Source organism: Artibeus jamaicensis, unplaced genomic scaffold, assembly GCF_021234435.1.
Source record: "Artibeus jamaicensis isolate MK-2021 breed Jamaican fruit bat unplaced genomic scaffold, CSHL_Jam_final scaffold_1964, whole genome shotgun sequence".
Lineage (NCBI taxonomy): Eukaryota > Metazoa > Chordata > Mammalia > Chiroptera > Phyllostomidae > Artibeus > Artibeus jamaicensis.
The window spans coordinates 43,115,288-43,142,046 of NW_026522030.1; the positions used below are offsets into that span (position 1 = coordinate 43,115,288).

A 26,759-nucleotide genomic window follows, 5' to 3' on the forward strand; every position below is an offset into this window, starting at 1 on the left:
ATATAAGCATCCATTTGTTTCACTTGAAAGGAATTATATCAAGTTGGTGTGATAATACAGGATGTCATGAGCTGCTTAGCATCTCTGCTTTTTATGGAGCAAATGACTTTATTTTTAATAGAGTCATGCGTTGCATAATGACATTTCGGCCAAAGACAGACCACATATACAGTGGTGGCCCCATAAGGTAATGGCGCTAAAAAATACCTGTCACCTGGTAACACAGCTGTCATAATATCATAATGCAAAACATGACTCACATATTTATGGTGAGGTTGGTGTAAACACACCTACTGTACTGCCAGTCATGTGAGAGCATAACGTGATTATGTGTAATACGTATTGCTTGATAACTGGTAATAAATGACTGTTACTGGTTTATGTACTTAGAGTATGTTATTTATCATATTTTAGAGTGTATTCTTTCTACTTGGGAAAAAACTTGGCTATAAAACATGCTGTGTTACAGTGGCAGCAGCTTCATATATGTTTACCATGTCTCATTTTCTTTTGTGCTTGATTCAGTCTTGTGGCTTTTTTTCTCATCATGGCCCCTAAGCAAACAAAAATCTACTGTTAATATTGCCAGTAAGAGGCCACGTTGAGTGGTTGACTGGGAAACAAATTAAAAAGTGGTTAAGGACTACACAGGTAGAAAACCAGTGATGGTTATTGCTTGCCACCAGGCATGTTCCATTTCACCATAGATAGCTAAGGTCTTGAAGAACAAAAACAAAGTGACGGAAGCTATTAAAAGGGTCTGCTTAAAGGCAGTGAAACCAACAAAAATTATAGAAGGGCCTGTATCAGGCACAGAGAGACTTCTAATGACCTAGATTATAGATCAGACACAGTAGTTTATCCCTCCCAGCACTATGACAGTCATGGCCGAAGCAAAAAGTTTGTTTGTGATGTTGAAAGAAGGGGCTGGACTCGATTACAGTGTTAATTTATTGCTCACTCTGGGTGGTTTAAATGATTCAAGAATGGTTATTCATTATAGTGTGAAAGTGAGTGGTGGGTCCGTGAGTGCTGATGTGAAGGGAGCTCAGGAATTTTGGGACACTCAGGATAAGCTGATTGTGGAGGAAAATTACTTGCCAGCACAAATATTCAGTGTGGGTTGAACTTCCCTATTCTGGAAACAGATGCCTGAAGAGACTTTGCATTCATAAGGAGGCCAAGTCAGTGGCAGACTTTTAAGGACAGGATAACAGTCTTGGTCAGGGGGCAGTGTTTCAGGTTACAAACTGAAATACTTAGTAGCTGGCATGCAGTTAGGACCCACAGGCCTTTAAGTCTGTCAGTAAGTGCACCCTGCCAGTGAAAAGAAGTCCTGCATGACCCAGCTCCACTTCCAAGGTACCTTCCTGAATTACCGTTGTCAGTGAAATGGGGCAGTACCATTTGGAGAATTATATACTGTTTAAGACGTAATAATTATGATGTAAAGTGTATGACTGTAATTTAGAGTTCTAATAGATCAATTAACTGCATAGGAGAAAACAGTTGAGAAATGGGATTAATGCATGAACTAAGCCAGTCCCTCATTTTAAGGATGAAGACCCACTTGACTTTGGGACATGCTGGCTCTGTGCCGCTATTTCTGAGACACACTGTAGGGTGTCCTTGCTCATCATGTGTCCTCTTAGAGCTAACATCAGGTGCTGCTGACCTTGAAAGGATTGCCAAGTTAAATGTGAAAGAGCTGTGTTCCTTCTAAGGGAGAGCCCCTTGGTGTAGACCGTACTGGGTTGGGTGTCTGGGTCATGTACTTTCTGTTGCATCCTTGCCTCTTCTTGCTCACCATCTGTGCAGATTGTGCGACGGGGAATGCCTCCTGGAGGAGGAGGTGAAGTGATTTTCTCATGTCCTGTAAGGAAGGTCCTGAGGCCCATTCAGCTCACAGATCCAGGAAAAATCAAACGGATCAGAGGAATAGCGTATCCTTTTTACATTTGTTCAGATTTCTTATTTTTTTCTTACCTCATGAAGATAAGAGTGACTCATAACAGCTTTACTTCTTCCCAGGGTTATTTGCATTTTAGACAACAATCATGGAAAAGTCTTAACAGTGAAATTTTAATGGTCGGCTGGGATATGATGCTTTATTATATGCCTCACCTTGACCAGATTGATTGATTCATTTATTTTCTTTCTCTCCTCCCTCCCACCCTCCCTTCTTCCTTCCTTCCTTCCTTCCTCCCTCCCTCCCTCCCTCCCTCCCTCCCTTCCTCCCTCCCTCCCTCCCTTCCTGTCTATTTTATCTATCTATCTATCATCTATCTATCTATCTATCTATCTATCTATCTATCTATCTATCTATCTATCTAAATCTTTACCATTTTCCCTTTTTGCTTAACACTGAAATGGCTCCCATGTATGTGATCCTCTCCTGAGGGCTTTGGTTTGGGGGCCACCACTGCAGTTGCAGCCCCGCCCTCAAAGAGCTCACCATCTGATGAAGGAAACATATGTAAGCACATAGTTCTGATGTAATGTGTGAGATGATATAGACACATGTGCAGTGGGCTGGGGGAACTAAGCACAGAAAGAGGTTAGTTTTGTCTGGAGGATGTAGGAAGGCTGGAATAATAATATCTACTGTTTGTTAAGTGCTCCTCTGTACTTAAGGGATAATTATTTTATACATTTCATTTAGTTTTAAAAAACTACTTTATTGAAGTACAACATGAGTGACATCCAAAAAACTTCATGTTTAATGTATACAACTTGACGAAACTTTGGAAATAAGAGTATATTCATGAAAAATAATGTCATAAATATATCCATCGCTTCCAGAAATTTCCTCTCATTTTCTTTGTTTAAAATTTTTTAAATTAATTTTTGACAATGCTTGATATCTATCCCCTTAGCAAATTTTTAAGTACTGCAGCACACAATACAGTATCACGAACCATAGGCATTATGTTCTCGGTGTATAGAAATACAATTGGTTTTTGTGTATTGACTTTGTATCCTGCAACTTTATTGAATTTAGTAGTTTTTGTGTGTGCTAGAGCCTTTAGGGTTTTCTGTGTATAAAAGTATGTCATTCGCAAACAGTTTTACTTCTTTCTTTTCAATTTTGATGCCTCTTAATTTCTCTTTTCTTTCCTAATTGTTTTGTTGAATAGAAGTGGTGAGGGTGGGCATCCTTGCCTTGTTTTAGTTCTTAGAGGAAAAGCCTTAGGTTTTTCACCACTAAATGTGGTGTTAGCTGTTGCTTTTCATGCATGATCTTTATTGTATTGGTGTAAGTTCCTTCTGTACCTAATTTGCTGAGAATTTTTATCATGAAAGAATGTTGACTTTTGTCAGATGCTTTTTCTGTATCTATTGAGATGATCATGGTGATTTTTAGCCTTCATTGTGTAATGTAGTGTATAACATTGATTGATTTGCACATGTTGAACCAACCTTGTGTCCCAGAGATAAATCCCATCTTGTCATGGTATATGATCCTTTTACTCTGCTATTGAATTTAGTTTGCTAGTATTTTGTTGAGGATTGTCACATCCATATTCATCAGGGGTATTGGCCTGTAGATTTTTTCTTGAAATGATTTTGTCTGGCTTTGGTGTTAGGTTGATATTGGCCTCATACAATGAGTTAGGAAGTGCTTTCTTCAGCTTTTGGAGGTTTAAGGTTAGCTCTTTGGTGGAATTTGCCAGTGAAGCCATCTGGTCCCATGCAGTTTTTTGTTGTCGGGAGGTTTTTGATTACTGTTTCAATCTGGCGCATGTTATTTGGTCTGTGCAAGCTCTCTATTCATAATGGTATTGGTAGTAAGTAGGTTTTACGTTTCTAGGAATTTATTCATTTCTCTAGGTTGTTTAATTTGTTGGTGTAAAATTATTTGTAATAATCTCTTATGATCCGTTTTGATCTCTGTGGCATCAGTTGTAATATCTCCTCTTTCCTGGTTTTACTTATTTGTGTCTTTTCTCTCAGTCTAACTAAGGATTGGTTGATTTTTGTCTTTTTATGAAGCCAACTCAGTTATGTCAGTTTTTATAGTCTTCTGTTTTCTGTTTCATTTATTTTTGGTTTAATCTTTATTATTTCTTTCCTTCTACTAACTTTGTGTTTAGTTTGTTCTTACTCTGTTTCCTTCGGGGTGTAACATTAGGCCTTTTGAGATCTTTTTGTAGAAAGAATGTAGACATTTATCGCTCTCAACTTCCCTCTTAATACTGAATTTGCTGCATACGTTCTGGTATGTTGTGTTTTTATTTTCATTTGCCTTTAAATATTTTCTAATTTCCCTTTTGATTTCTTCTTCGACACAGTGTTTGTTCAATAGTGTGTTGTTTCATTTCCATGTTTTTAAGTATATTTTATTGATTATGCTATTACAGTTTTCCCAGTTTTTTCCCTTTACACCCCCTCTGCCCTGCACACCCCAACCTTCCAGCATTCCGCCCCCACCCCCCTAGTTCATGTTCATGGGTTGTACATGTAAGTTCTTTGACTTCTTTTTTCCTGTACCATTCTTACCTCTCCCCGTCTATTTTATGCGTACCAATTATGCTTCTTATTTCCTGTACCTTTCCTTCAATTCTCCCTCCTCCTTCTCCCCACTGAAAACCCTCCATGTGATGTCCATTTCTCTGATTCTGTTCCTTTCTAGTTTGCCTAGTATTTGTTTACTTTTCTTTTTTTTTTTTAGGTTCAGTTCTTGATAGTTGTGAGTTCCTCGTCATTTTACTGTTCATAGTTTTGATCTTCTTTTTCCTAGATAAGTCGCTTTAACATATAATAAGGGCTTGGTGATGATGAACTCCTTTAACTTGACCTTATTTGGGAAGCACTTTACATGCTCTTCCATTCTAAATGAAAGCTTTGCTGCATAGAGTCATCTTGGACCAGGTCCTTGCTTTTCATGACTATGAATACTACTTTCCAGCTCCTTCTGGCTTGTAAGGTTTCTCTTGAGAAATCAGCTGATAGTCTTTATGGGCACTCCTTTGTAGGTAACCCTTTCCTTTTCTCTTGCTGCTTCTAAGATTCTTTTCTTATCTTTTTTTTAGATTTTATTTATTTATCTTTAGAGGGGAGGGGAAGAAGAGAAGGAGAGAAACATCAATGTATGGTTGCCTTTTGTGCGTCCCCTGCTGGGAACTGGCCTGCAGGGAACCAGCCTACAACCCAGGCATGTGCCCTGACTGGGAATCGTACTGCAGTTGTCTGGTTCGCAGGCCTGCGCTCAATCCACTGAGCTACACCAGCCAGGGCTCTTTTCTTATCTTTAATCTTTAATAACTTAATTATGATGTGCCTTGGTGTGTTCTTCTTTGGGGTGCAACTTTTGGGGGACTCTCTGGGTTTCCTGGACTTCCTGGAAGTCTGTTTCCTTCGCCAGATTAGGGAAGATTTCCTTCTCCAAACTGGGGACGTTTTCCTTCATTATTTGTTCAAATAAGTTTTCAGTTTCTTGCTATTGTTCTCCTTCTTGCACCCCTATAGTTCGGATATTGGAATGTTTAAAGTTGTCCCAGAGGTTCCTAAGTGTCTCTTCATTTTTTTGAATTCTTTTCTTCATTCTGTTCCAGTTGGATGTTTAATTTCTTCCTTTTGTTCCAAATTGTTGATTTGAGTCCTGGTTTCCTTCTGTCACTCTTGGTTTCCTGAATATTTTGCTTTATTTCACTTTGGGTAGTCTTCATTTGTTCTTTCATTTTTCGACCAAGCTCAGTCAGTTCTGTGACCATCCTGATTACCAGTGTTTTGAATTCCACATCAGATAGCTCATTGCTTAGCTCCTCATCGCTTAGCTCTTTCTCAGGAGTTTTGCTCTATTCTTTCATTTGGGCCCTATTTGTTTGTCTCTGCCCACCTGTTAAGTTGTGAGGGGGCCGGGCAACCCTCTTTGCTGCGCTGTGGCACTGTCTGGGGGGGGAGGAGTCAGAAAGGGAACGATGCAGCTGGCTTGCTGGGCTCTAGCCCCACTTTCCACCAAATTCTCATGTGAGACTGGGAGTTTCTCCCACTGTGGCAACCCCTGCCGTAGTCCACAGTCAGTTCTGAGTCTCAGCTTCCCATTCAGCCAGTCCTGCCGGTGCGGTCCACCACTGTGCCCCTGATTCTCTCCACCCATCCATCTCCCATCTTCCTCCTCCTCATCTTGTTCACTGTTTCTTTAATTTCTCAGTTTTGGAGTTCCATGCAGTTTGATTTCCTGGCACTTCTGGTTCTTTATTGATTTTAGATTGGCTGTTATCCTCCTTTAGGTTGTGTGAGGAAGCCAAGGGTTTCTATCTGTGCCTCCATCTTGGCCAGAAAACTCTTTATTTCTATATATTTGTGGATTTTCCTGTTTTCTCACTGCTGTTGATATCTAGTTTTATTCCATTGTGGTTGGAAAAGATACACAGAGTGATTTCAGTCTTAAGTTTGTTAAGATTGTTTTATGACCTAGCATGTGACCCTAGAAAATATTCTGTGTGTACTTGAGAAGAATGTATGTTCTGCTACTACTGCATGGAATTTTCTGTATGGTTTTTAGGCCCATTCTGTATATTTCTGCTGGTCTGTTGTTTACTTACTAATTTTCATTCTGGGTGTTCTCATCCATTATTGAAAGTGGGGTATTGAGGTCTCCAGCTACTATTGTATTGCTCACTTTTTCTCCCTTCGGATCTGGCAGTGTTTGCTTTATATGTTTTAGGCACTCAGATGTTGAGTACATACATATTTATCGTCCGTATATCTTCCTGTTGAACTGATCCTTTTATCACCATATAATTTACCTCTTTGTCTCTTGGGACTTTAAGGTCATTTTTGAATTAAAGTCTGTTTTGTTTCATATATTTCGTCCTCTTTGGTTGCCATTTGCATGGATTAACTTTTTCTCTCCCTTTACTTTTAGTCTATACATATTCTTAAATCTAAAGTGAGTCTCTTATAAGCAGAATGTAGTTGGATCTTGTTGTTTTATCCATTCAGCTACTCTTTGTCTTTTGATCAGGAACTTTAATATATTTACATTTTATATGGTTTATTTTTAAGCCTCAGTGTTACTGAATTTACTTACATCCTATTTTGTAGATGAACTGGGGCTTAAAAAACTTAAGGAATTTGCTCCCAAGTCACACTGTTCATAGTGGCAGAGCTGGGGTCTGAACCCCATCTCTCTGACTCTGCAGCCCTGACTCTTCCCCTCTGCTCTTTCCCATAGAAAAGATAGGACATTTGGACTGAGCCTTGAAGAACAGAGGCTTATGAAGTGGAGCAAGGAAGGAAAAGCCCGTCAGGCAGAAAAGTGGGACTGTGTAGAGGTAACATATGTACAGTGGCCCAGGTGCAGGACAGCTGGTGGTGCTCGGCAGCGGAAAGTGGGACATGAAGAGGGCCAGGAACCAGTGAAAGTTGAAGTGTTATTCTTCTTTCCAAAGTTAGCAGTTTTCTTCTGTAGAATGAATTTGTATATTATGAGGACAACCCTGGTGGTACTGAAAGAACTTTTGGCTCGTTGTACACATTTTGGAAGGTACAAGTTTTCTAAAAAATTACCTGATGATAAACACTTACAGGCATAGATGACAGGGAATTATGGTGCTCTAAAGAAGGGACAGTAAGGGTAGTGGCTGGAGGACAGGTGAGGGCTGCTAGTTTACAGGGTCCGAGAAGTGAAGTGAATAGGACGCAGTGATTATCTGTGTCTGTAACAGAGGAACGGGGTTGTGAGGATGATTTTGATGTTTCTCACTTAGGCACGTGGGTAGAGAGGTTTGTTCTTAGAGTAGCCACAGGTGTTTGGGGTGATATGCGGTGGAGTGTGGGGAGGTGAAGATAAGTTCAGTTTTAATTCATGTTGGGTTTGAGAGTCTTTCAAGATGGTTTCAGGGAGACAAGCCTAGAAAGGAAATTAGAAATCTAGATCTGTAACTTAGGGGCAAGGTGAGGGCTAGAAATAAATGCTTGAGAGTCAGCTACCCTGTGGAATGCAAAGAGGGAAGGACGGAACCCTGGGAGGCCACTAAAACTTGACAGCAAAAGCAAAGTAAGTGCTTCCAGGAAGGGAGACTATGGAAAGTCAGAGCTGAGAGGACAGCAAAGAAAATGCAGCTTTTGGAAGCCTGGGTCAACACCTTAAAGAGCATTAGGTTGGGGGGGAACTCATAGCAGGGCATCACTGTTGCCCCTGGGAGGACCTCTTTCCCGAAAGTGGTGGCTACAGATGACATCATCAGCTCTGGGTTGTGGAGTCACTGGGAGGGAAATAGCGAAGTGTGGAGGTCTTGACTGGAAAGAGAAGTAGAAAGAAAAATAAGGTGGTAACTTGGTAAAGAGAGAGTTGATAAGATTCCCTCCTACACTTGAATGTTGTGGACTGTTCTGCCTGGTTTCAGGAATTCTAAACCTTCTCCCATGTCTAAGGTTGTGAGTGACCTCTGGAATGTGATCCACAGGAGACAAGGCTTATCTCTGGTAGCAAATGCTGCCTCAGTTCCTCTCCCTGCCCCCAAAGCTTGGTCGGAAGTCAATGACGGGTAAGACCCCTCACAGCGGGGGCAACCTAAGCCAGACTTGACCACTTGGGAGGCCATCATGGAAGGACTGGGGTGGGGGCTGCAACAAAAAGCGAGCAATAGACCCATGCCAGGGCCCCACCCCCACCCCCCCACTATGTGACACAGCCTGAGTCCCCTTGTCCTCTGGGAGAAGCGCTTCCTGGCTCTAAATCCCCTTAAGTCTGAATACCTGATGGGGAGGGGTGTAGCTCCTGGCCTTGCCAGAGCAGATGGGGGGCGGGGGTGGGATTTGGCATGACAAAGAATTCCTGAAAAACCTGTGAAATCTGCTCTGCTAAGAGTGCTTTCATTCATATGTTAAGGGTCTGAGCAGGAAACCCTAAAGTTTCTGCAAAACTCCCTTCCTGGCAGACTCTGACTCAGACTAAGCCCTCAGATTTCTTTGAAATGTTATCTACTGTTTGATCCTTGCTGCCCTATATTCCTGTGTATTACAACCCAATAAAAGTCTTCGGAGGAAGGGGCTCAAGGCCTTTTTCCCCTGAGAAACTGGCCATCTCTCCTCCCCAAGCAGATCCTGTCATGTCTTTACTTTTATTTGTGGTGGATGGGGGGACTTGGGGAAAAGTCACCCCCACACTTGATCTTAACCAAAAAGCTGAAAAGCGATGAGATGCCCTCCTTTAAACAATGTTGTTAATGATTTGAGTATATCTGTAGGTTGGGTAAAGTAGATTAAGTATGAAGGAGGGAGAGTGATGAAGCCGTGTAATGAGGCAATAAAGATACAAATGCTGGAATCAGACAGACATGGGTCCTAACCCTAGCTTTGCCACTCACCAATAGGATTTTGGTTCCAAGCCTTGGTTGACACATTTATGGGTAGGCCCATTTTATCTACTGTACCTGTAAGGAAGGTTAAGTGAGGTTGTAGATGTATAGTACAAGGCACTAGGCTTGTTGACAGGTGACCATTCAGTAAGTGATGTAGCTGCTGTTATTTTTATTGTCCGAGAAAGGATGAGTTGAGAATGGCAGGTGTATGGTGAGGATGGCTCTAGATTGATGTGTCTGGAAGTGAGTGGAGGGGAGTTGGGAGGAGTTTTCAGCTTTCACTGTATTAGGATGTGATCAAGAGTAAGGGGATTGGAGGGGGCTGGTAATGTAGTGTGAAAAGGGTGGAAAAGGTGGACTGTCGTAGTGGGGCATAGTAACCAAAGGTAAAAAGAAGGCTGTAGCACAGCAATGCGGGCTCAGCTGAAGCTGAATTGCGTGCCAGCCGCATGGCTGTGTGGCTGCGCCCAGGAGCAGTTGGCGAACTAGAGGAGGAAGTAGAGAAGACAGCCGGTTTCATCCAGGGGTGGGTGTGGATTCCGAAGGATGGTCAGAGGGGGAGTTGTGAGCCTGTCTCGGAAGCAGTGGCCAGTTTGCTCCTTCCTGAGGACCACAGCGGAGCTCCCCAGCCTGCGGGAAGCACATGCCCAAGGAATTGGACACCTTTAACAGGCTGCTGGTGGAAGTAGAAACATGCCTGTGTAGAACACCAAGAAATTGTGTTTAGGGAATTGTTTCGGGGGTTTCACGTGTTGAAAGTGGTGAATTTCTAGGTGCTGACAGGATCTGGGTAAGGGCAGGTGTTGGCGGCCTAGGGGCTGGATGGGGTTGGGAGGTGGCTTTCTGGGTGAGGAGTTGGACTAAGTGAGGTCAACCGGGATGTCTTCTTCTCGGGTGGGTAGGTGCATAGAGTCAAGTTTTGTACTCAGGAGGTTTTAGGGCGGGCTTGCGTGAAGGAAAGAAGAGTGTAGTGGACTAACTATTCAGAGATCTCGATGAGCTTGAACAGTAAGTGGTGAGGAACGTGGACTAGGGCGGCCTGCGTCTCCATGGGGCAGAGGGAGCCTTTGTCGAGATAAAAGATCAAACTTGGGGTGCTACCAGAAGTTCTTTGTAAGGATCATCAAGAACAGAGGAATTTATAACAAAGCTTCCCTGGATTATAGTCCATTGTCTGCCTGGCGGTTTGGGGGCCACCTACTGCCCACACCCTTGTGTGTATGAGGAGAAAGTAGGCAGATAGACAGGAAACAGTTCCTGTCCTGGGGGCCCCCAGGTTGATGGATAGTTAAATGGACTTCACTGTTGCCAAAAATGCTGCAATGAATGGCCTTGTACATGAGTACTTAGACACTTTCAGGTTTATTTCAGTTTGTTTTTTCTCATTTGCGATATGTTTCCTACTGTGAACTCTGTTTAGAATCCATTCTCTAGTCTGGAAATGTGATTTCCAGTGTGCCATTTGTTTTGACCCAATCTTGTGGTAACAACAGGGGTTTCACACTGGAGTCCTGCCGGGTACTCTACTGGGTGTGCAAAGCAAGCCTCACAAGTAAGCTTTTGATGTCCCCGGGAAATGGGTAAGCAGCCTGGTTTGTACAGAGAACAGGAAAGCCGAAAGCTGTGGTGCCTGGGGCTCCTGGAGTTTGACTTTGTTCCTCCCTCACTTCTCTCCCTGGTGTTCTTTGAGCTTGCCGTTTATAGAATCTGAGCCAGGGAGACAGGTGAGGGCCCAAGCCCCTCCCCCTTGCTGGAGGGAAGAGATAGGACATCTGAATTCTCTGTGATCTTCCTCTGTACTCCCTGCAAAAGTCAGAAGCAGCCCTCTTACTTAGGTCCCTATTTGTAAATCAAACATTCCAGCCACTGGTCTGTAGAGTAACCCATTTTACAAACACCTCCAAGGAATGTGAGTTTGAATTGAGATTACCTTCTTGGCCAGTATGGGAGCCTAGGAAGAAAAGTGCCTTTAGAAAAAGTTTTAGCTGGGTTTGTAGTTTTACTTAAAAAGTTAGCTGGTTTTTACTTTCAAGTCTGGTTAACTATGGATCTGAGCTTGGAGGTTGTACTCCACACAGGAGGGTGGAACGGGGAGAACTAGCTGTACTCTCTTGTGTACGTTTGTGGTTTTAATGAACCACCACCTGAAGGCATCTTTCCCCCTTCAGATCGACTTGCCAGGGCCTGGGAGGGAGCTGGTGTTTGTTCTTGCCAGCCGCTGTCACTGGCTGGTGCCATTACCATTTATTTAATGCCACCCACTCTCATTCTCCCCCTTGGCTGACATGGGGTGAGACAGAAGAGGGCACTCCATTTTAGTTTTACAGTGTTGTCGTGCCAGTTTATGACCTGGTACGTACGAATTAAATGAGTGTGTGAGTGTAGAGGCAGAGGAAGGGCATGGGGTGGAATTTGTGGGACAATCTGGTTTCCTTTCTCTGACTATGGGGAAGGTACCTTGAGAACTGATCTCTCTTTCCCTCTTCCTTCCGCCCCCAACCCCCACATGCTTGCACATAAGCATGCACATGCCTTGGGGTTCTCTGACCTGCAAGCCTTATGGACTATTGGTATGGACTTGTCTCCTGAATACGAGTCCTTATGTGGTATACATGATTGAGCTTCGGGACGTTAATGACGCTCAAATTACCTGTAAGGGTGTGTGTTTGTGTGTTTCGTGAGAGAGTATCATAGCTTTCATCGGGTTCTCAGAGGAATCTCTGATTCCTAAAAGGATAAGAACCTCTGCTGTGGGGTTTGAATCTTAGACTAGCAGTAAGGAAAGCAATAGCTGGCATTTATTGGGCTCCGACCATGTACCAGGCACCACTAACTGCTTTGTGTGCATTATTTCATTTGAGTCTCCAAACCCTGCAGGGAGAGTATTATGATTATCCTTTTCTCACTGAGGAGGAAGTGGAGGCACGGAGAGTAGCCCATTAGACCTGGTGTGATGCAGTTTGCTGGATCTGGGACCTCAGTACAGTCCGATTCTGGAACTTTTGGTTGTTCCTTGGTAGGGCCTCCATGCCAAGCCAGGTGGCTCCATAGTGACTCTGGGATATGGCCAGTTTAAAACTCCTTTCCCTCTTCACTGACCCTGAATGGGCACCATCTCCTTCCTGGTTTCCGTGGCTCTGGAGGGGTAGGGGAAGAGGTTGTCTTTGGGAAGTGAATCTGTTTGGTTTTGAACCTTAGTTCTGTGACCCACTTGTCCTCAGGGTAAAAGATCCATAGCCCTGCCAAAGGGTTACCATGAACATAAAATAAGTTGATAATGTACCTAAAATAACTTGGGGAACCACGAACACTGTGGGGTTATGTGTCAGGGTAGTGACATCTGTGCCATCCTAGGGAGAGTGAGCAGCCTCAGGCCTCGGAAGGATGGCACCTACTTGGTCCAAAGGCTGTGAGACCAGGGACTGTTTGTCTTAGCTGCCTGTGGTCAAAAGTACATCGTGGGCAGCAGAGGTGGTGATGTAACTGGTCTCCGTGTGTGTATTGAAAAATCCAACTTTGCTCTTTCCTCATTTCAGGTTTACCCTTTGAGTCAAGTCAAATATTTATCAAATATTTCTGAGTACAAAAGTAGTGTATTAGAGAGTTGTAGGGATGCAGCAGCAGAGCCCCTTTCCTTAGGGAGCGTGCAGTCTTGTTGACGAGCAAGGGAGAAGTGTGGTAAGTCTAAGTGCAGACCACACAGTTGGGTGCTGGCCGGAGGGTTTCAGAAGAGAGGGAACTCGACTTGAAGAATGAAGGAAGGCAGTTCAAGATGAAGAATCTGGAGAATTGGGATGGGTGGGCGGTGTGATGTTACTGGGTCGGGGAGAAACACTGAGCAAGGCAGAGGGTCTCACAGCAAGAAGTGGGAGGGTCCGGGTCCGGTTACTGGGAGACTCTGACTAGCTTGAGGAAGATTGATCTTTGAGTGGAATGGGTCAGAAAGGGAAGCTTGATACTGGTCAATTTGTTTTTATACAGGCTCAGAGCATTATGTTTTGTAGCTCAAATGAAAATTGAATGTTTATTGATAATAGTTTTTGAAGAGCTGAGCTGATATGGGCAGCCCACCACATACCTGGTTTTTCCCTGTTGGACTTGCCACATGAGGTTTCTGTAAGGGGAGTGGGAAGGTCACGTTACTGCTTCTCCATTCTTTCAGCCCCTTGTCCCGCACGTGCAGCTAGCTTATGACCGTGCGTTGCATATTGAAAGTACTCAGTACGCGCTTAATTTTTATTTGACTCATGGGGCTGGGGAGAGCCAGTCTCTGTTTCCACTTCCTCAAGCACCAGCCTTTTTATTTGAGTTGCTAACATCTTCCTCCTTTCCTTTCTGGTGGTGCCCTGTTGTAAAAGTCTGGTTACCAGTATTTTGACCATAAAGTAGCTTTTGTGCTGAACCATCCACAAACGGAGTGATGGATAGTTAAATAATTGAAAATAGGCTCTGTGGGTTAAAAAATGAAAAAACCTGTTTACACCTTTGTGTACAGCAGCTACCATGCTCTTCCTCTATTTTTTTCCGGAGGAGGTGGATCGGGCATCCCCAGTGCGGTGTCTGTTCTGGTCTGAGGTTCTAAGAGAAAGACTCGGTGGTTATGGCTGTGGGGATGATCAGAAAATACTTCAAAGGGAGCTTGGCTCATGCCATACCAAGAGACAGTTGCCTTCATTTGTTCCAGAATTGAGTGGGACCATCTCTAAGTGGGGGCGGGGGGGCGGGGGCGGTAGGAAGTCTAGGTCAGGGTTGGGAGGTTTTACTTTCCAGCTCCTTAATGATGTTTGGCTTTCTCACCATGAGTATTTAAGCCTTTGTAAATTTTTATATTTATAACTATAATATAAAAATTATGTAATAAAAATAATATAAAAGTTGATGATGGTACTATACAGTTAAGTAATGAACTGCAGTTAGAAAATCAGGTGCAATCTGACCTTATTACAGGTTTACAAATATTTGCTAGCTTTATCATTGATTTTCCTGTGTTCTGAAGTCCAAGTAGAATGATGACCTTAACTCCAGGTTGTAGGTACTCAGTACGTGTATCGCCTCAGATGGCGAACCGGATTGTGGATTCTGCGAGGAGCATCCTCAACAAGTTTATCCCCGATATCTACATTTACACAGACCACGTGAAGGGACTCAACTCTGGGAAGTGAGTGTGCCTCTTTGGGGCCCAGTGCTGCAGCTCCCCAGCCTTTTCCATGCACCTGTTCTGATTGTGGTTAAAGCTGTCAGCCCTGAGGTTGGGCAGCCAGAAGAAGAATAATTTCAGGTGTAATTTCCTTCCGACTTACTGTGTTGTTACCAGTAACTCCTGTCCCACGGAGGGCATTCCAGTGGCCAGTGCTGAGAGATGAGGGGTCCAGTCCCTAGCCTGGGGGATGGAAATCCAGCTATAAACAGTGCTTTAAGCTTTAAATCCCATCTGCTCTCTAATCCCACAAAAAGTTAAACAAGTTCTTCCGCTCTGTGTACATAACAGTTTGAGAGGGTGGGGAACCCTTTAAGGGCTAAGTGTCAGTCACATTCTCTTTCCACCAAGGGAACACCCCTAGAGCTAAAGAAAGTTGTTACTGCAATTCGAATTTCATTTAGTTAAAGCCTTTGCGGAAAAACCTCAGTTTAGAAAATAAAAAGTTAATGATGATCTGTGTAATGACAATGTTTGTTTTAGGCTTTCATTGTATATTTAGAAACCAGTAGGTTAGAGAAGCAGTTAAAACCAGTGTTTTGCCCTGGCTGGTGTGGCTTAGTTGGTTGGACCGTTGTCCCATAACCAGAAAGTTGCAGGTTTGATCCCCATCCTGGGCATGTACAGGAGGCAACCAATCAATGTTTCTCTTCCTTCCTCTCTTAAAATTTTTTTTTTATTCTAAAAATGTTAAACATAAAGAAAAATTGACCTGAAACTAATACAAAATAATATTGAATATACCTATAATTGAAAAATTAAAGAAAAATGGAAAGGATGGTATAGTGAACACCTATATATTCCTGCTACCTGTCGTTAACAGTATTTTGCCAAATTCACTTTACCTGTGTGGGTTTGTTTCTTTTTGCTGAAACGTTTTAGTGTGAATAACACTATTTTTGTACTTTGAATCTGAACATTTCCTAAAAATAAGAATATCAGAGTCTATGATCAACAGTGGTGTGTTAAGAAATCAATTTTTTCCCGAGTGGTGCTACAGCTAACCTTTTTCATAGATGTTCTATTTGAGGTTTCTTTTAACTTCAGCAAAAGAAGGAAAGAGCATAAAGGAGGGGTGAGGGTGTTATGGGATCTCTGGCCTTCTGAGGCCTCAGGGAAGATCAAGGCAATTTCAGAAACACAATAGCGGCTTGAGGTCTAAAGTGACAGGGGTGCCAGTACCAGAGATTAGAGTTGGGAAAGGGTTTGTGTGCAAAGCTTTGCTCTTTCTTTGGAGGGTCAGAAAGGTCAGTGATGGTCCCAAACCTTTGGGTATTGCTCAAGTGTCACCAGTTCTGTCCTTGTTCATGCCATGGGAGTGATAATGCTTGCATTTCTAAGTACCCGTGAAGGTGAAAGGTCACATATGCCAGCCAGTAAGGCAGTACCCAGCACATACATAATAGGTGCTACAGAAATGGTAGCTGCTCAGAATGTCCTTCCCTTCTCTTCTCTTATTGGCCACAGGTCCGGAGTTACGGGTCAGCAGTTCTCAGGAAAGGGATTACAGAGGGTGTGGGTGGATCAGAAGCCACAGCAGCTGTCTGAATGGCCCATTTTGTCTGGTCTCTCCACCAAAGGGTGGCCAGGGATGAAGCAGAGCAGTTGAAGGCCATACTGCCACCAGCTATAGTGTAGCTTTTCATAGTGACTGCTTAGGTTACCCCAGTTTGTAGTCACACTGTAGGAAGCTCACATGCATCAAGATGCAGCTGTATGTGGACTTGTGGGTCATCAACTCTAAGGTCCCCTTAAATTAAAACCTGTGCATGATAAGGGTGTTTAATTTTCTAAATTTTAAGTTACAGATAACACAGTGATCTTCCTCCTCTGTTACAAAATTATAAAGTCATGAGTGGTTATTAATTTTTTCTGAGTCTGTGAAGAATCAATGTCAATTAGGCTTATGAAATTCAGGCATGAGAGCATGTGTTACGGGCATGGCCCAGAACCTTGGGGCCAGCAGTTGCCGGTGGCCTGTGTCAGTGCTTTGACCAGCGTGCATATCTGTCAGTGTGGTACCATTTTGACTCTCATAGCCATGACTTGGAAAAAAAGCAGAACTAGTCCTTTACCAGTCGGGAAGTTTGGGGGAAAGTTTGGGAGGTTGTCACTTCCAAACTGTACTAATGTGCATCTTCAGTGAGGTCACCTGGTGACCAACTGCTTTGTCGGCATAACTTGAAATAGGACCCATAACACCCCAGATTGGTGGGGGGGGCGGTTTGGAGTATTATACATAAAGCTTAATATGTTACCTTGTTTTACATAAAACAAATATAATATTAGAAGGGACAGTCTTGATCAACTATAAAGTTTATTGTAATAACAAGTATATATACCTCAGAAATCACATGGATGGGAAAATGTAGAAGTTCTTGGGAATGTGGGGGATGTGGGTTAGTTAAAGCAGTGATGGTAGCTCATCTTCTGGTCCTCCCTCAGTTTCTCCACCTTAATTTTGCATCCCACTGCCTCTGCTGCAGAGCAAGGCGTCCCCTCCCTCCTCCTGGTCAAGCAGTTGGGAGACAACTTGAGGTTGTGCTAAAGCGTCCCGTGGTGATAGATGGGTGGCAGGTTGTCACGCACTACGCTGAGTGCCCTGGAACCTTTGATTACATCGGGCACTCACTACACCCCCTTTCCTTGACAGATGTTATTAACCCTGGGTTGCATAGATCATTGAATATTCTTTAAAAAGAAGTTAGTGACCGGCTGTTACAGTTCCTCTCTATAGTGGGCTCGTACAGTGCATTTGAAACATTATTAATTTTACACATAATAAAACTTGGCTAGTTTTGTGGTGAGCACATAGAAAACACTTCATGAACATGTGCGTTGAACTGTGTCAGAAGAGGCTGGTCTGTATTGTGTTGTGTGTGGACTGTAGCGGCTACTTTTTCTTGGTGAAATGTTTACTTAAAAAGCACTGGGCACCCTGGCTAGAGTAACTCAGGTGGTTGGAGCATCACCCCACAAACCAAAAAGTCATGGGTTTGATTCCTGGTCAGGGCACATTCCTAGGTTACACGGGTCATCCCAGTTGGGGTGCCTATGAAAGGCAACCAGCTGATGTTTCTCACATCGATGTTTCTTCCTTTCTTCCTCCCTCCCTTCCCTCTCTCTCAAAAGAAAAGGGAGGGGGGCACTGAGCAAAGTAGGTTTGAGGTGTCAGACCTGGAAATATTGTGGAGAGGTGTGTTTTATTGTTATGGACTGATTTTGTCAAACTGTTTGTCACTAAAGTCTGTGAGGGCAGGAACTCTTGTGTTCACCACAGCGCCTCCAGTTCCTGACCCATGGAAGCTTCCCCGCAGATGTTTGTTGGATTCCTGAGTGAGTGAGTCACTCAGCTGTGGTCCTGGATCAGAGGGTGTTAGGCTCTGGCAGTTGGGCAGTAGAAACACTGTAGGAGAGAAGAACAGGGTGTCAGCTTGTTGATTATGTCAATTGAATTCTGAGTTAGAGATGTCCCTTGGGGACAAAAACAAAGGTGTGACTTATTTAGGTTTTTTCTGACTGGCGTGGTATTTTTCATTTTGGGGAGGATGTGTTCCAAGAGGAGTTGTGATCAGGTGGTCTCCAGCCCCTTACACCTTTGGGGCTGGTGTGAGGGCCAGCTGTGGTGGTGAGTTTGCAAAGGCTTTGGGGTGGAAAACCTGCATTTGAAACACATCTCAGTCACTTTCTGTTGGGAACCGCTCTGCCTGGTTTCAGGAGTTGTAACTGCCCCCCATGGCTAAGGCCGAGTGAGCAACCTCCAGACTACAAGTCACTAAGGAGATAAAGCTTATCTCTGGCAGCAGCACTGCTTCTGCTTCATCCCCCTGCCCTCAATGCTTGGTCTCTTAGTCAGAGACAGGTAATACCCCTCAGAGGAGGGGCAACCTAAGCCAGACATGATCATTTGGGAGGCCATCATGGAAGGACTTGGGGGGCTACAACAAAGAGGGGGTGATGGACCCTCACCCCCCCAACTATTCTGACATAGCCTGAGTCCCCATTTCCATCTGAGAGAAGTGCTTCCTGGCCCTAACCCACTTAAGCCTAAAACCTATGATGGGGAAGGTGGTGCAGCCCTCTGCCAGCTAGAGCAGGTTCCAGGGTGATCAGGCATAAGAAAGAATATATAAAATCCTGTGAAACCTGCTTTGCTAAGAGTGCTTTCATTCATATGATAAGGGTCCGAACAGGAAATGAGTGTGTCTCCCAAAGTTTTTGCAACCCCCTTACCTGGTAGACACTGACTCAGACTAAGCCCTCAGATTTCTTTGAAATGGTATCTGATCCTTGCCACCTGACATTGATTGATGAGCTTTACCTGTATTCCTATGTGTTCCGAACCTAATAAAAGTCATTGAGGAAGAGATTCTTGGTCCTTCTCCGGTGAGAGATTGACCACCTCTCTTCCCCAAGCAGATCATGTCTTGGTAGTTTATTTTCATCTGTGGTGGACGGGGGGACTCGCTGGCAGAGTTGCCCCCACAACTTTCTAGCTGTGGACTTGGTACAGGTTGTTTAATTTCTCCATTTTCTTGTTTGTAAAATGGGCACTACTATCTACTCTGCAGAAGTGTAGTGTCAAAGCCCCCAGCTCAGAAAGTGGCAGAAACTGGTGCTCATTTTCTGGTACCCCCAGTGTGGGGAGTGGAGGAGGGAGGGGGGATGGGAAGGCTGACAGGAAAAGCAATGCAAACTCCTTGGTTCTACCACGTGTGCTTTCACAATGTTGTGTATATTTCCAGTGTAAGCTGATAGGAACTCTGATATGGCTTGTTGTAACAAACCAGAATGCCACCAGAAAGATGTTTGCTTTTTCTTACCTTTTGCTGGTGAATGTCGTTAACTCTACTCAGTGTTCATGCCTTTGAATCCCCAGGTCTCCAGGCTTCGGGCTGTCACTGGTTGCTGAGACCACCAATGGCACCTTCCTCAGTGCTGAACTGGCCTCCAACCCCCAGGGCCAGGGAGCAGCGGTGCTTCCCGAGGACCTGGGCAGGAACTGTGCCAAGCTGCTGCTTGAAGAAATCTATAGGGTATGTCTTCAGCTTCTGCGGGTAGGGGAGAGGAGCCACCAGGAAGCAGCTCACTGCCTCTCATTTTTAATCCTAAGCAACTTTCTTCCCTTCCAAGGGCTTAAGCCAAGGAGTTAACCTCTTCTTACCTATTTAAAAACAGTTTAACATGACTAGCTTAATAGATTAGCTAAACTAGTCAGTGAGCAGAGGTCCACCCTCTCCTGGTTTACAGGGCAGGTAAGTTTTTTTTTTTTTTTTTTTTAAGATTTTATTTATCTTTAGAGGGGAAAGGGAGGAGAGAGGGAGACAAATAACACTGTGTGGTTGCCTCTCGTGCGCCCCCCGCCGGGAACTGGCCTGCAACCCAGGCATGTGCCCCGACCGGGAATCAAACCGTGAATGTCTGGTTTGCAGGCCCGCGCTCAATCCACTGAGCTACACCAGCCAGGGCAGGGCAGGTAAGTTTTAACAGTTGGGAGAGGAAAGATCTGGAACAGTGATAGACAGGAAGGAGAAGGTAAAAAAAAATGAAGGCGGTTAGGTGGTGACTGGCCAGTTGAAGAGAACACATGGCCAGGAGCAAAGCAGGCACCGTCTCAGCTCCCCCAGTTGTTGCCATGTGAAGGTGGGGGCTCCTTGTTTTTAGGTGTTTCAAGAGAAGTGGGAAATTTGGATTTGTATGTGACAGTTGATTCAGATAGAAAATAGTGTCGACAGGGTAGAATTTGCAGTGTGTTCTAGAGCCGGGGTCCCTGACCCCTGGGCCACGGACCAGTACCATTCCCTGGCCAGTTAGGAACAGGAAACAGGTTGCACAGCAGGTGGTAAGTGGTGGGCAGGTGAGCAAGTGAAGCTTCACTTGTATTACTGCCTGAGCTTCGCCACCTGTCCTCCACCCCTTCCCAGTCTGTGGAAAACTGTCTTCCATGAAACCGGTCCCTGGTGCCAAGACTGCTGTTTCAGAACATGGAAGAATGTTTAGGGAAGGCAAGCCTGTGTCAGAGCATGACAGAGGCTTTGGAAAGATGAGAACACAAAACAGAGAAGGGACATGAAGCTGAAGGTAAGACTTCACTCATTACCATTTGCTTCTTTGGATGGGCCATAGCTCAGAGTGATCTGGACCAACCTGTCCTCTAAGTTGCCACAGTTTTTTCTCTGTCGATTTATATAAGCAACATACATATAGGCATGTGAGGGGGGACTCCCCCAAAAAGCTGGACTTATTTTCTGGGAGCTGGGCCCATTGTAGCACTGGCTTCCTCTACTAGGTGAGTGTTCCAGGAACCCATCTGTATCAGTGTGCCAGCTGACACATTGTTGTGAGAAGCTGCATTTGACTTCAGTGAATTTTATTTTGAAGAGTCTTTTGACGCTTTCGCCCATTTCGTGATGGGTGATCTATGAGCACACCTGTCTACATTGCACTGAATATTCGGCAGTTTTTTGACCCAAAACAGCATGACCCCAGGCCCCAACTTGCCTAATCACCCCATCTTGCCCCAAGGGACTTTTATTTTGTTTCTCCGGATGAAAAGAGTCCTCAAAGGGAATTGTTTTGCCAATGTGGAAGAGGTGAAATAAAAAGTAGCCAAAAATCGACAAGTTCAAAAACTGTTTTGAGCAGTAGAAAAATGTCTCGATAGGTGTATTGCATCAAATGGAGAGTACTTTGAAGGTGACTGAAGTTTAAACATGTAAAAATATACACTTTTTAAAAAATAAATAAATGTTTCAGATTTGGGGGGTTCTCCCTTGTACATACACTTTTACTCTGTTTCCCAAAATTAGTTGTGGTGACCTAAAGTAGGGGAAAAATTGGGAGGGAAGGAGAGATGATGGCAGGAGAAAGAGGATATAAAGCTGCCTGAAAACACATTCTCTGAGATCCTGCTTGCTTGGTTGGGAGAAAGTCACAAGTCTGTTTTCAGGTTCCGGTGGTGCCGTCTTCTGCCTTGGATCCATGTCGGGAAGAAGGGAAAGCCTCTTCCTTGACACGCAGAATCCAGGCCAGGCTCCCAGGGACAGTCGTGTGTGTGAGGCCAGGCCAGGCTCCCAGGGACAGTCGTGTGTGTGAGGCCAGGCCAGGCTCCCAGGGACAGTCGTGTGTGTGAGGCCCACATTCTTGAGCTGAGTGCTAGCAAGAACTATACCCTGTGTGATTCGCTTCTGTGTGGTGTACAATGTTTGTAAATTGTTTTTTTATTCAGCTGACGAGCCTCTCATCTCTGTATTTCTGTGTATTTATTATCAGTTAGTAGACATCTCTATGGTTTCTTCCTGAGGTCTCCAAGGAAGCTTTGCCCCCTTTAGTGGCAAAAGTCATATGTGATCTCAATGAAATAAAACCAGTAACACAGGGGTTCAGTGGTGATTTTGTTTCATTTTTTAATTCTTTTTGTCACTGCAGTTTATTCATCATTGCAGTGGAGTGAGACCTGGTTTGACTCACGAGTATTGATCCCTGTGCCAGCCTCATGTAGGAAAGCAGCTTGTAGCCACAGTGTTGTCCCCATCAGTCGCCGTTCTCAATAGTACCTCTCCTTGGTCGCACGGTGGAAGAAGTAAGATTGAATTGTTTTAGAGTTCATTAAAACGTCCAGGTCTTAAAGGTGTTTTTTTAATGTTCCTCACAAAGGACCTATAATTGTGTATTTAGTAGCGTGACTCCATTCCCTCCACGCGCCATTCAGCCAGCAGATGGTGGCAGAAAGAGGTATCCTATCAAATGAAATCCTCCTGAAGGGGAACAATCTTCTTAATACTTTTGTGTAGCCAAGGTCCGATGTTAGCTTTTTTGATGCTAAATCAGTTCAATGTTTGATGCTTAATTTAGTGATTTTTTTTTTTGAAAGATGGGTAATAACCAAAAATTGGAAGTAAATAAAAGATCAAGAGGTGGTGTCATCTAGGAAGTTTGTCATCTGGACGTCTGTGAAGACGGACTGTGCATGTGATGCCTGTGTCCCTAAGCCCCTGGTGAACTGTTCAGGTTTCCCATCCGTGGTGGCTGGAGGCCCCCATTCTGACCCTGGGAATCCTTCCATGTCTTCCAGCAGAGCTGGGGGAACCGGAAGAGCACATTACAGAACAGCCCTGCTGGAGCATGGGGTTTATCTCGTAAATAGCACACGATAGGCCTCAGGGTGGAAACACAGTCTGCACGTTCACAATAGAGAAAGCATGCAGTCTGGATTAGGTTATTTTATTTTATTTTTTCTCTCTACTCTAGTTAACTTCTACATAAAAACCATTTCATTATGCCTGCACCAAGTTTCCTTTTTTAAATCACTCAGAAAACTTTCTTTTTGTGTGTCTACAGTCTTCAGTTGTTAAAAGGATGAAAATGCTTCATGTTTTTATGAGTAATTTATAGGTCTCTGTTGTGACATGGTTTCAGTAAGTAATAAAAACTTATCCCCTTTGAAGGCGCTGTTTATTTTTATCAGTTTTAATCCTCTGATCTAATCCCTCCTGTTCTATTTGTGTCTCATCAGTTACCAAGTCCTCTTGATTGTGTTCCAGGCTCTCTGGAACTGCCTTTCCTATCCATCTTCTTGGCTGCTTCCATCTCCTACCATTATGTGGGTTGGCTGTCCCCACTTGCGGGAAAGTCCTTTCTGTATCTGCTCCAATGTCCCCTTCATTTCTGAATTTCCTAAAACACCTGATCTTTTCACTCCTGTGCTCAGAAGACCTTCAGTAGCTTCTCACTTTCTGGAGATAAATCAGAACCCTTGTTAGACTCAGAAATGCCCTCAGTGTGCCCATTGTACCTTCTCCCTGTTTGTATACTTCTCTTCTGCAGGTAGCATGCGGCCGTTTCAGCATGGCCACCTGGTTCCTTGCTGGCCCTAGGTCCCATTTCCCTCAACCCCCTGCTTTTCCTTCTTCTCCAAACCTCTTCCCTCCAGGGTCGGCTCCGGTTCCCACCTCCCCTACACCTTCTCCTGCTGCGCTGAGTGACAACCCCTCCCCGCTCACCTTGGCCGTCCTGGTGTCCACAGCCCTCAGTGGCTGCAGAGCTTTGGCTTCACCTCATTCTGCTTCCTGCTCATATCTCATCTTTTAGCGAGATCGAAGCCACTTTCAGTGAGATTGAAGCCAGTGAGGTACAACCCACAAGGGTTGTATCCTCTGCTGAGGCTTGACCCCACCACGTCCTTCATTGTATCCTGTACACAAACCTCCAACATATTTATTGCGCTGAAATACTGGTCTAGTACATAATAAAAATCAAGTCGGTTGAGAATGGTGGAATAGCAGCATAGTGATAGGAAGCAGAAACCAAAGAGGACAGTTTAATTTTAGACAGTCTTACTGGGTTGACCCAAGAGTACATTTAGTTTTTTCTGTAAAAGAAGATTCATTTTTTTTTCACCAATAACTTCATTGATTTGGATATTTTGAGTATGTTGGCTATCCCCATGTGGTATAATGTTGGTTGTTTTCAGTTAATGTCATGATTTGATTGCTATCAATTTCAGCTGGTCTAGCCAACCATGTGCATTGTCCAGCGAGAAATCTCCAGCATGAAACTTTGCAAACTACTTTCGACACATTCGATCAGTCACAGCACCTTCTCCACACACTGCACAAATCTTTTCTTGCGTTTCAGTTGTGTCTTTACCTTTATTGAAATAATAGAGCGTAATATGCCAGAAATGTTGCATATTTTCTTCCATCTTCAATATTAAAATGGCTGTACAAAAATTCACCAGTTTTCATTAGGTTTTTTTAAAATGCATATTTAAAAGCTGTCACAGTATGGTCTGACAGAATTGTTCCGAATGAAGTTAAAGACAACTAAGCACTACTAGAGCCATCTTACAAAAACCAAATGATCTTTTTAGCCAACCCAATGTGAAAAGTAACAAGTTTTGTAAAACAGTTTTGTTGGTCCTCATATTCTCTATCAGTCAGACTTTCTTTTTTGGATGGAAATATATATGCTATACCTGCTCTTTTCCTAACATTTGCTTAATGGGGGTGAGTACCATTTAAGGTAGTGTAGGAAGAGCAATAGATTTTCTTAACGACTAGCTGTAGGATAAAGCCCCTTTATTTTCCTATGCCATTGTCATAAATGAAGTCTGACAGCAAAGAGTGAGTGTCTGTGCCTGAGAATCAATTTATTCCCTACACTGCAGGTGTTTAAAAAGGAGAGAGGTGTGTCCAGCAGTGAGTGGCCACCTGTTCTGTTTCTAGTCTGGGACTCTAGGCTTGGCTGGTGATGTGACATCATCAGAAACGGGGTTCTTTTTGTGACATGTACAAATATGTAGAAATTCGAGATCATCCTACTTTCACTGTGTACAATGTAAGTTTGAATTGTTTAAATAAAGTTATCCCAGAAAGAATGATCAGAAAGGAAGACATTTTAAGGCACACATGTAATCAGTAGTAATGCACACATCTAGTAAAAGCAGAATAGCTTAAATAGTCGAGAAATTTTAAAAATGAAAGAAAGGCAACCAAAACATTGTTTCTCGGGAGAAAGTTCATCAGAATTCTGTTCTGCTTATTGGTTTGAAAGAAGAGGAATGAAAAGTGGGGGAAATAGTGCATAAGTAATAAGAATGGATGGATCTTAATAGCTCTTCAGTTCTAAGGCACATAGGAAACTAAGGTAACTTAGTTTACCTTAGCAGTTTACCTTTACCTTTAGCAGTTTACCTTTAGCAGTTTACCTTTAGCAGTTTTTGAATGTGATTGAGTCTTACAGGTAAAGGTTTTTTTCATGTCACATGGACTGTGGTGTTCCACAACAGTAAATAAATAGAAGTGCGTTCACTTCACCCTTGTTACCTGTACATTTCCTAGAAACTGATTTTGCTGTTTTGTTTGTATGTCCTGCTGCTGCTTTAAATAGAAGGGAAAGTTTTACTTTTCTCTAGATGCACCTCAGTGTCTGTGTATTTATTCTGATAGTCTCAGCTAATACAATTATTTCAATTAACCGTTAGTTTAACCCCCACAGTTAAATGATAATCGGAATGACTCTTAAAAGACCCTTATTCTGTTTTATAATTGCTTGAAGTTTGCGATTTGCTCTTCTGTGGTTCTGATATCCTTGGTATTTGTGACTATTTTCTTAGTTTTCTATTTTCTGGTTGGTAGGACAATTAATCTTTAAAGTGTTTGTATTTATAGGGTGGATGTGTGGACTCGACCAACCAGACCCTGGCTCTTTTGTTTATGACCCTTGGACAACAGGATGTTTCCAAAGTGCTGCTCGGACCGCTCTCTCCCTACACGTGAGTTGTTTTCTTTCCACCTCATTGTGCTGTCCAACTTAATCTTCCAAATGCATGAAATCAATCTTCCAATTGTACTGTGCACAGCTTATCACCGTGAACACCTGCATGTTCTGATCCTTGAATAAGCTGGAGGTTGTTGCTTCTAACCTGGTGTTTAACAAGATTCTTGCCTTCCTTCTTCTGTAGTTCCGTCATTCCCATCTCTCAGTTCCATGTCGTTGAAGTTGCATGGTATAGGGACAGTCTTTTGTCTATTCTTCAGATTTTTTCCCATTTTGGAGGTAAACTCCAGATTCCATTTTAGCTTGGATTTTATTAGTTTTCTTAATCCCTCTTTTTCATAGCGGTGGCAAATAGGGCTGTCTTTTTGTCTAAGATGATAAGGGTATAAACTGGCTGGGAAGATGAAGAAGGAGGCAGCGTATATAGTAATGCCATCAGACTGGTAGGGAAATTGTAAAGGTGAGTTCGTGGCCGTTGGATGTTATCGGAAGTTGACGGCTGAGGTATTAAAGCAAGCACTGTCCAAAAAGAGCAGCTCATCAGAAGACTTGAATTAGTGAATAGTTTGCTGTAACAGCCTGTTTGAGCACCGACATCTGGCTCTGTGTATGTGCGCCAGAAATCATTACATGGCCATTGGAGGGTGGGCCTTGCGTGTGAGGAGATGCTTAGGTAGCTAAGAGACTGAACTGTCCTTTTTCGGTTATCATGGTACCGATGCTGTATATCTGAAAGGTACAGTACTGTGATAACTGAAGAATGGTGGTGCCATCACATTGAGAAAGGGCAAGCACTCCGAGGGGGCGTTGCACCATTGGGTCATTGGGGGCATGGAGACCAGGAACTTGGCAGAGATTCTTTTGGAGGGTTTTTTAAAAATTTTGTGTTGGTGGTGAAGATCTTTTTGGAAAAAGGAAATGGAAGAGAATACATTCTGTTAGCGATGGGAGAAGACTGATAAAGCAGGAAA

The 26,759-nt window shown here is 43.6% G+C and overlaps 1 protein-coding gene across 3 annotated transcripts in view; it reads left to right on the forward strand.

Moving 5' to 3' along the window:
• RCL1 (RNA terminal phosphate cyclase like 1) overlaps positions 1–26,759 on the forward strand; it is a 91,186-nt gene that overhangs the window by 28,895 nt on the left and 35,532 nt on the right. For all 3 annotated transcript variants that reach the window (XR_008389902.1, XM_053656164.1, XM_037143575.2), the window contains exons 5-8: positions 1,819–1,943; positions 14,344–14,469; positions 19,388–19,544; positions 25,680–25,783. Coding sequence is in view for 2 of the 3 variants with exons in the window: in XM_053656164.1 (XP_053512139.1) it covers positions 1,819–1,943; positions 14,344–14,469; positions 19,388–19,544; positions 25,680–25,783 (512 nt within the window). In the remaining variant the exon portion in view is untranslated. The remainder of the gene's footprint in view (positions 1–1,818; positions 1,944–14,343; positions 14,470–19,387; positions 19,545–25,679; positions 25,784–26,759) is intronic.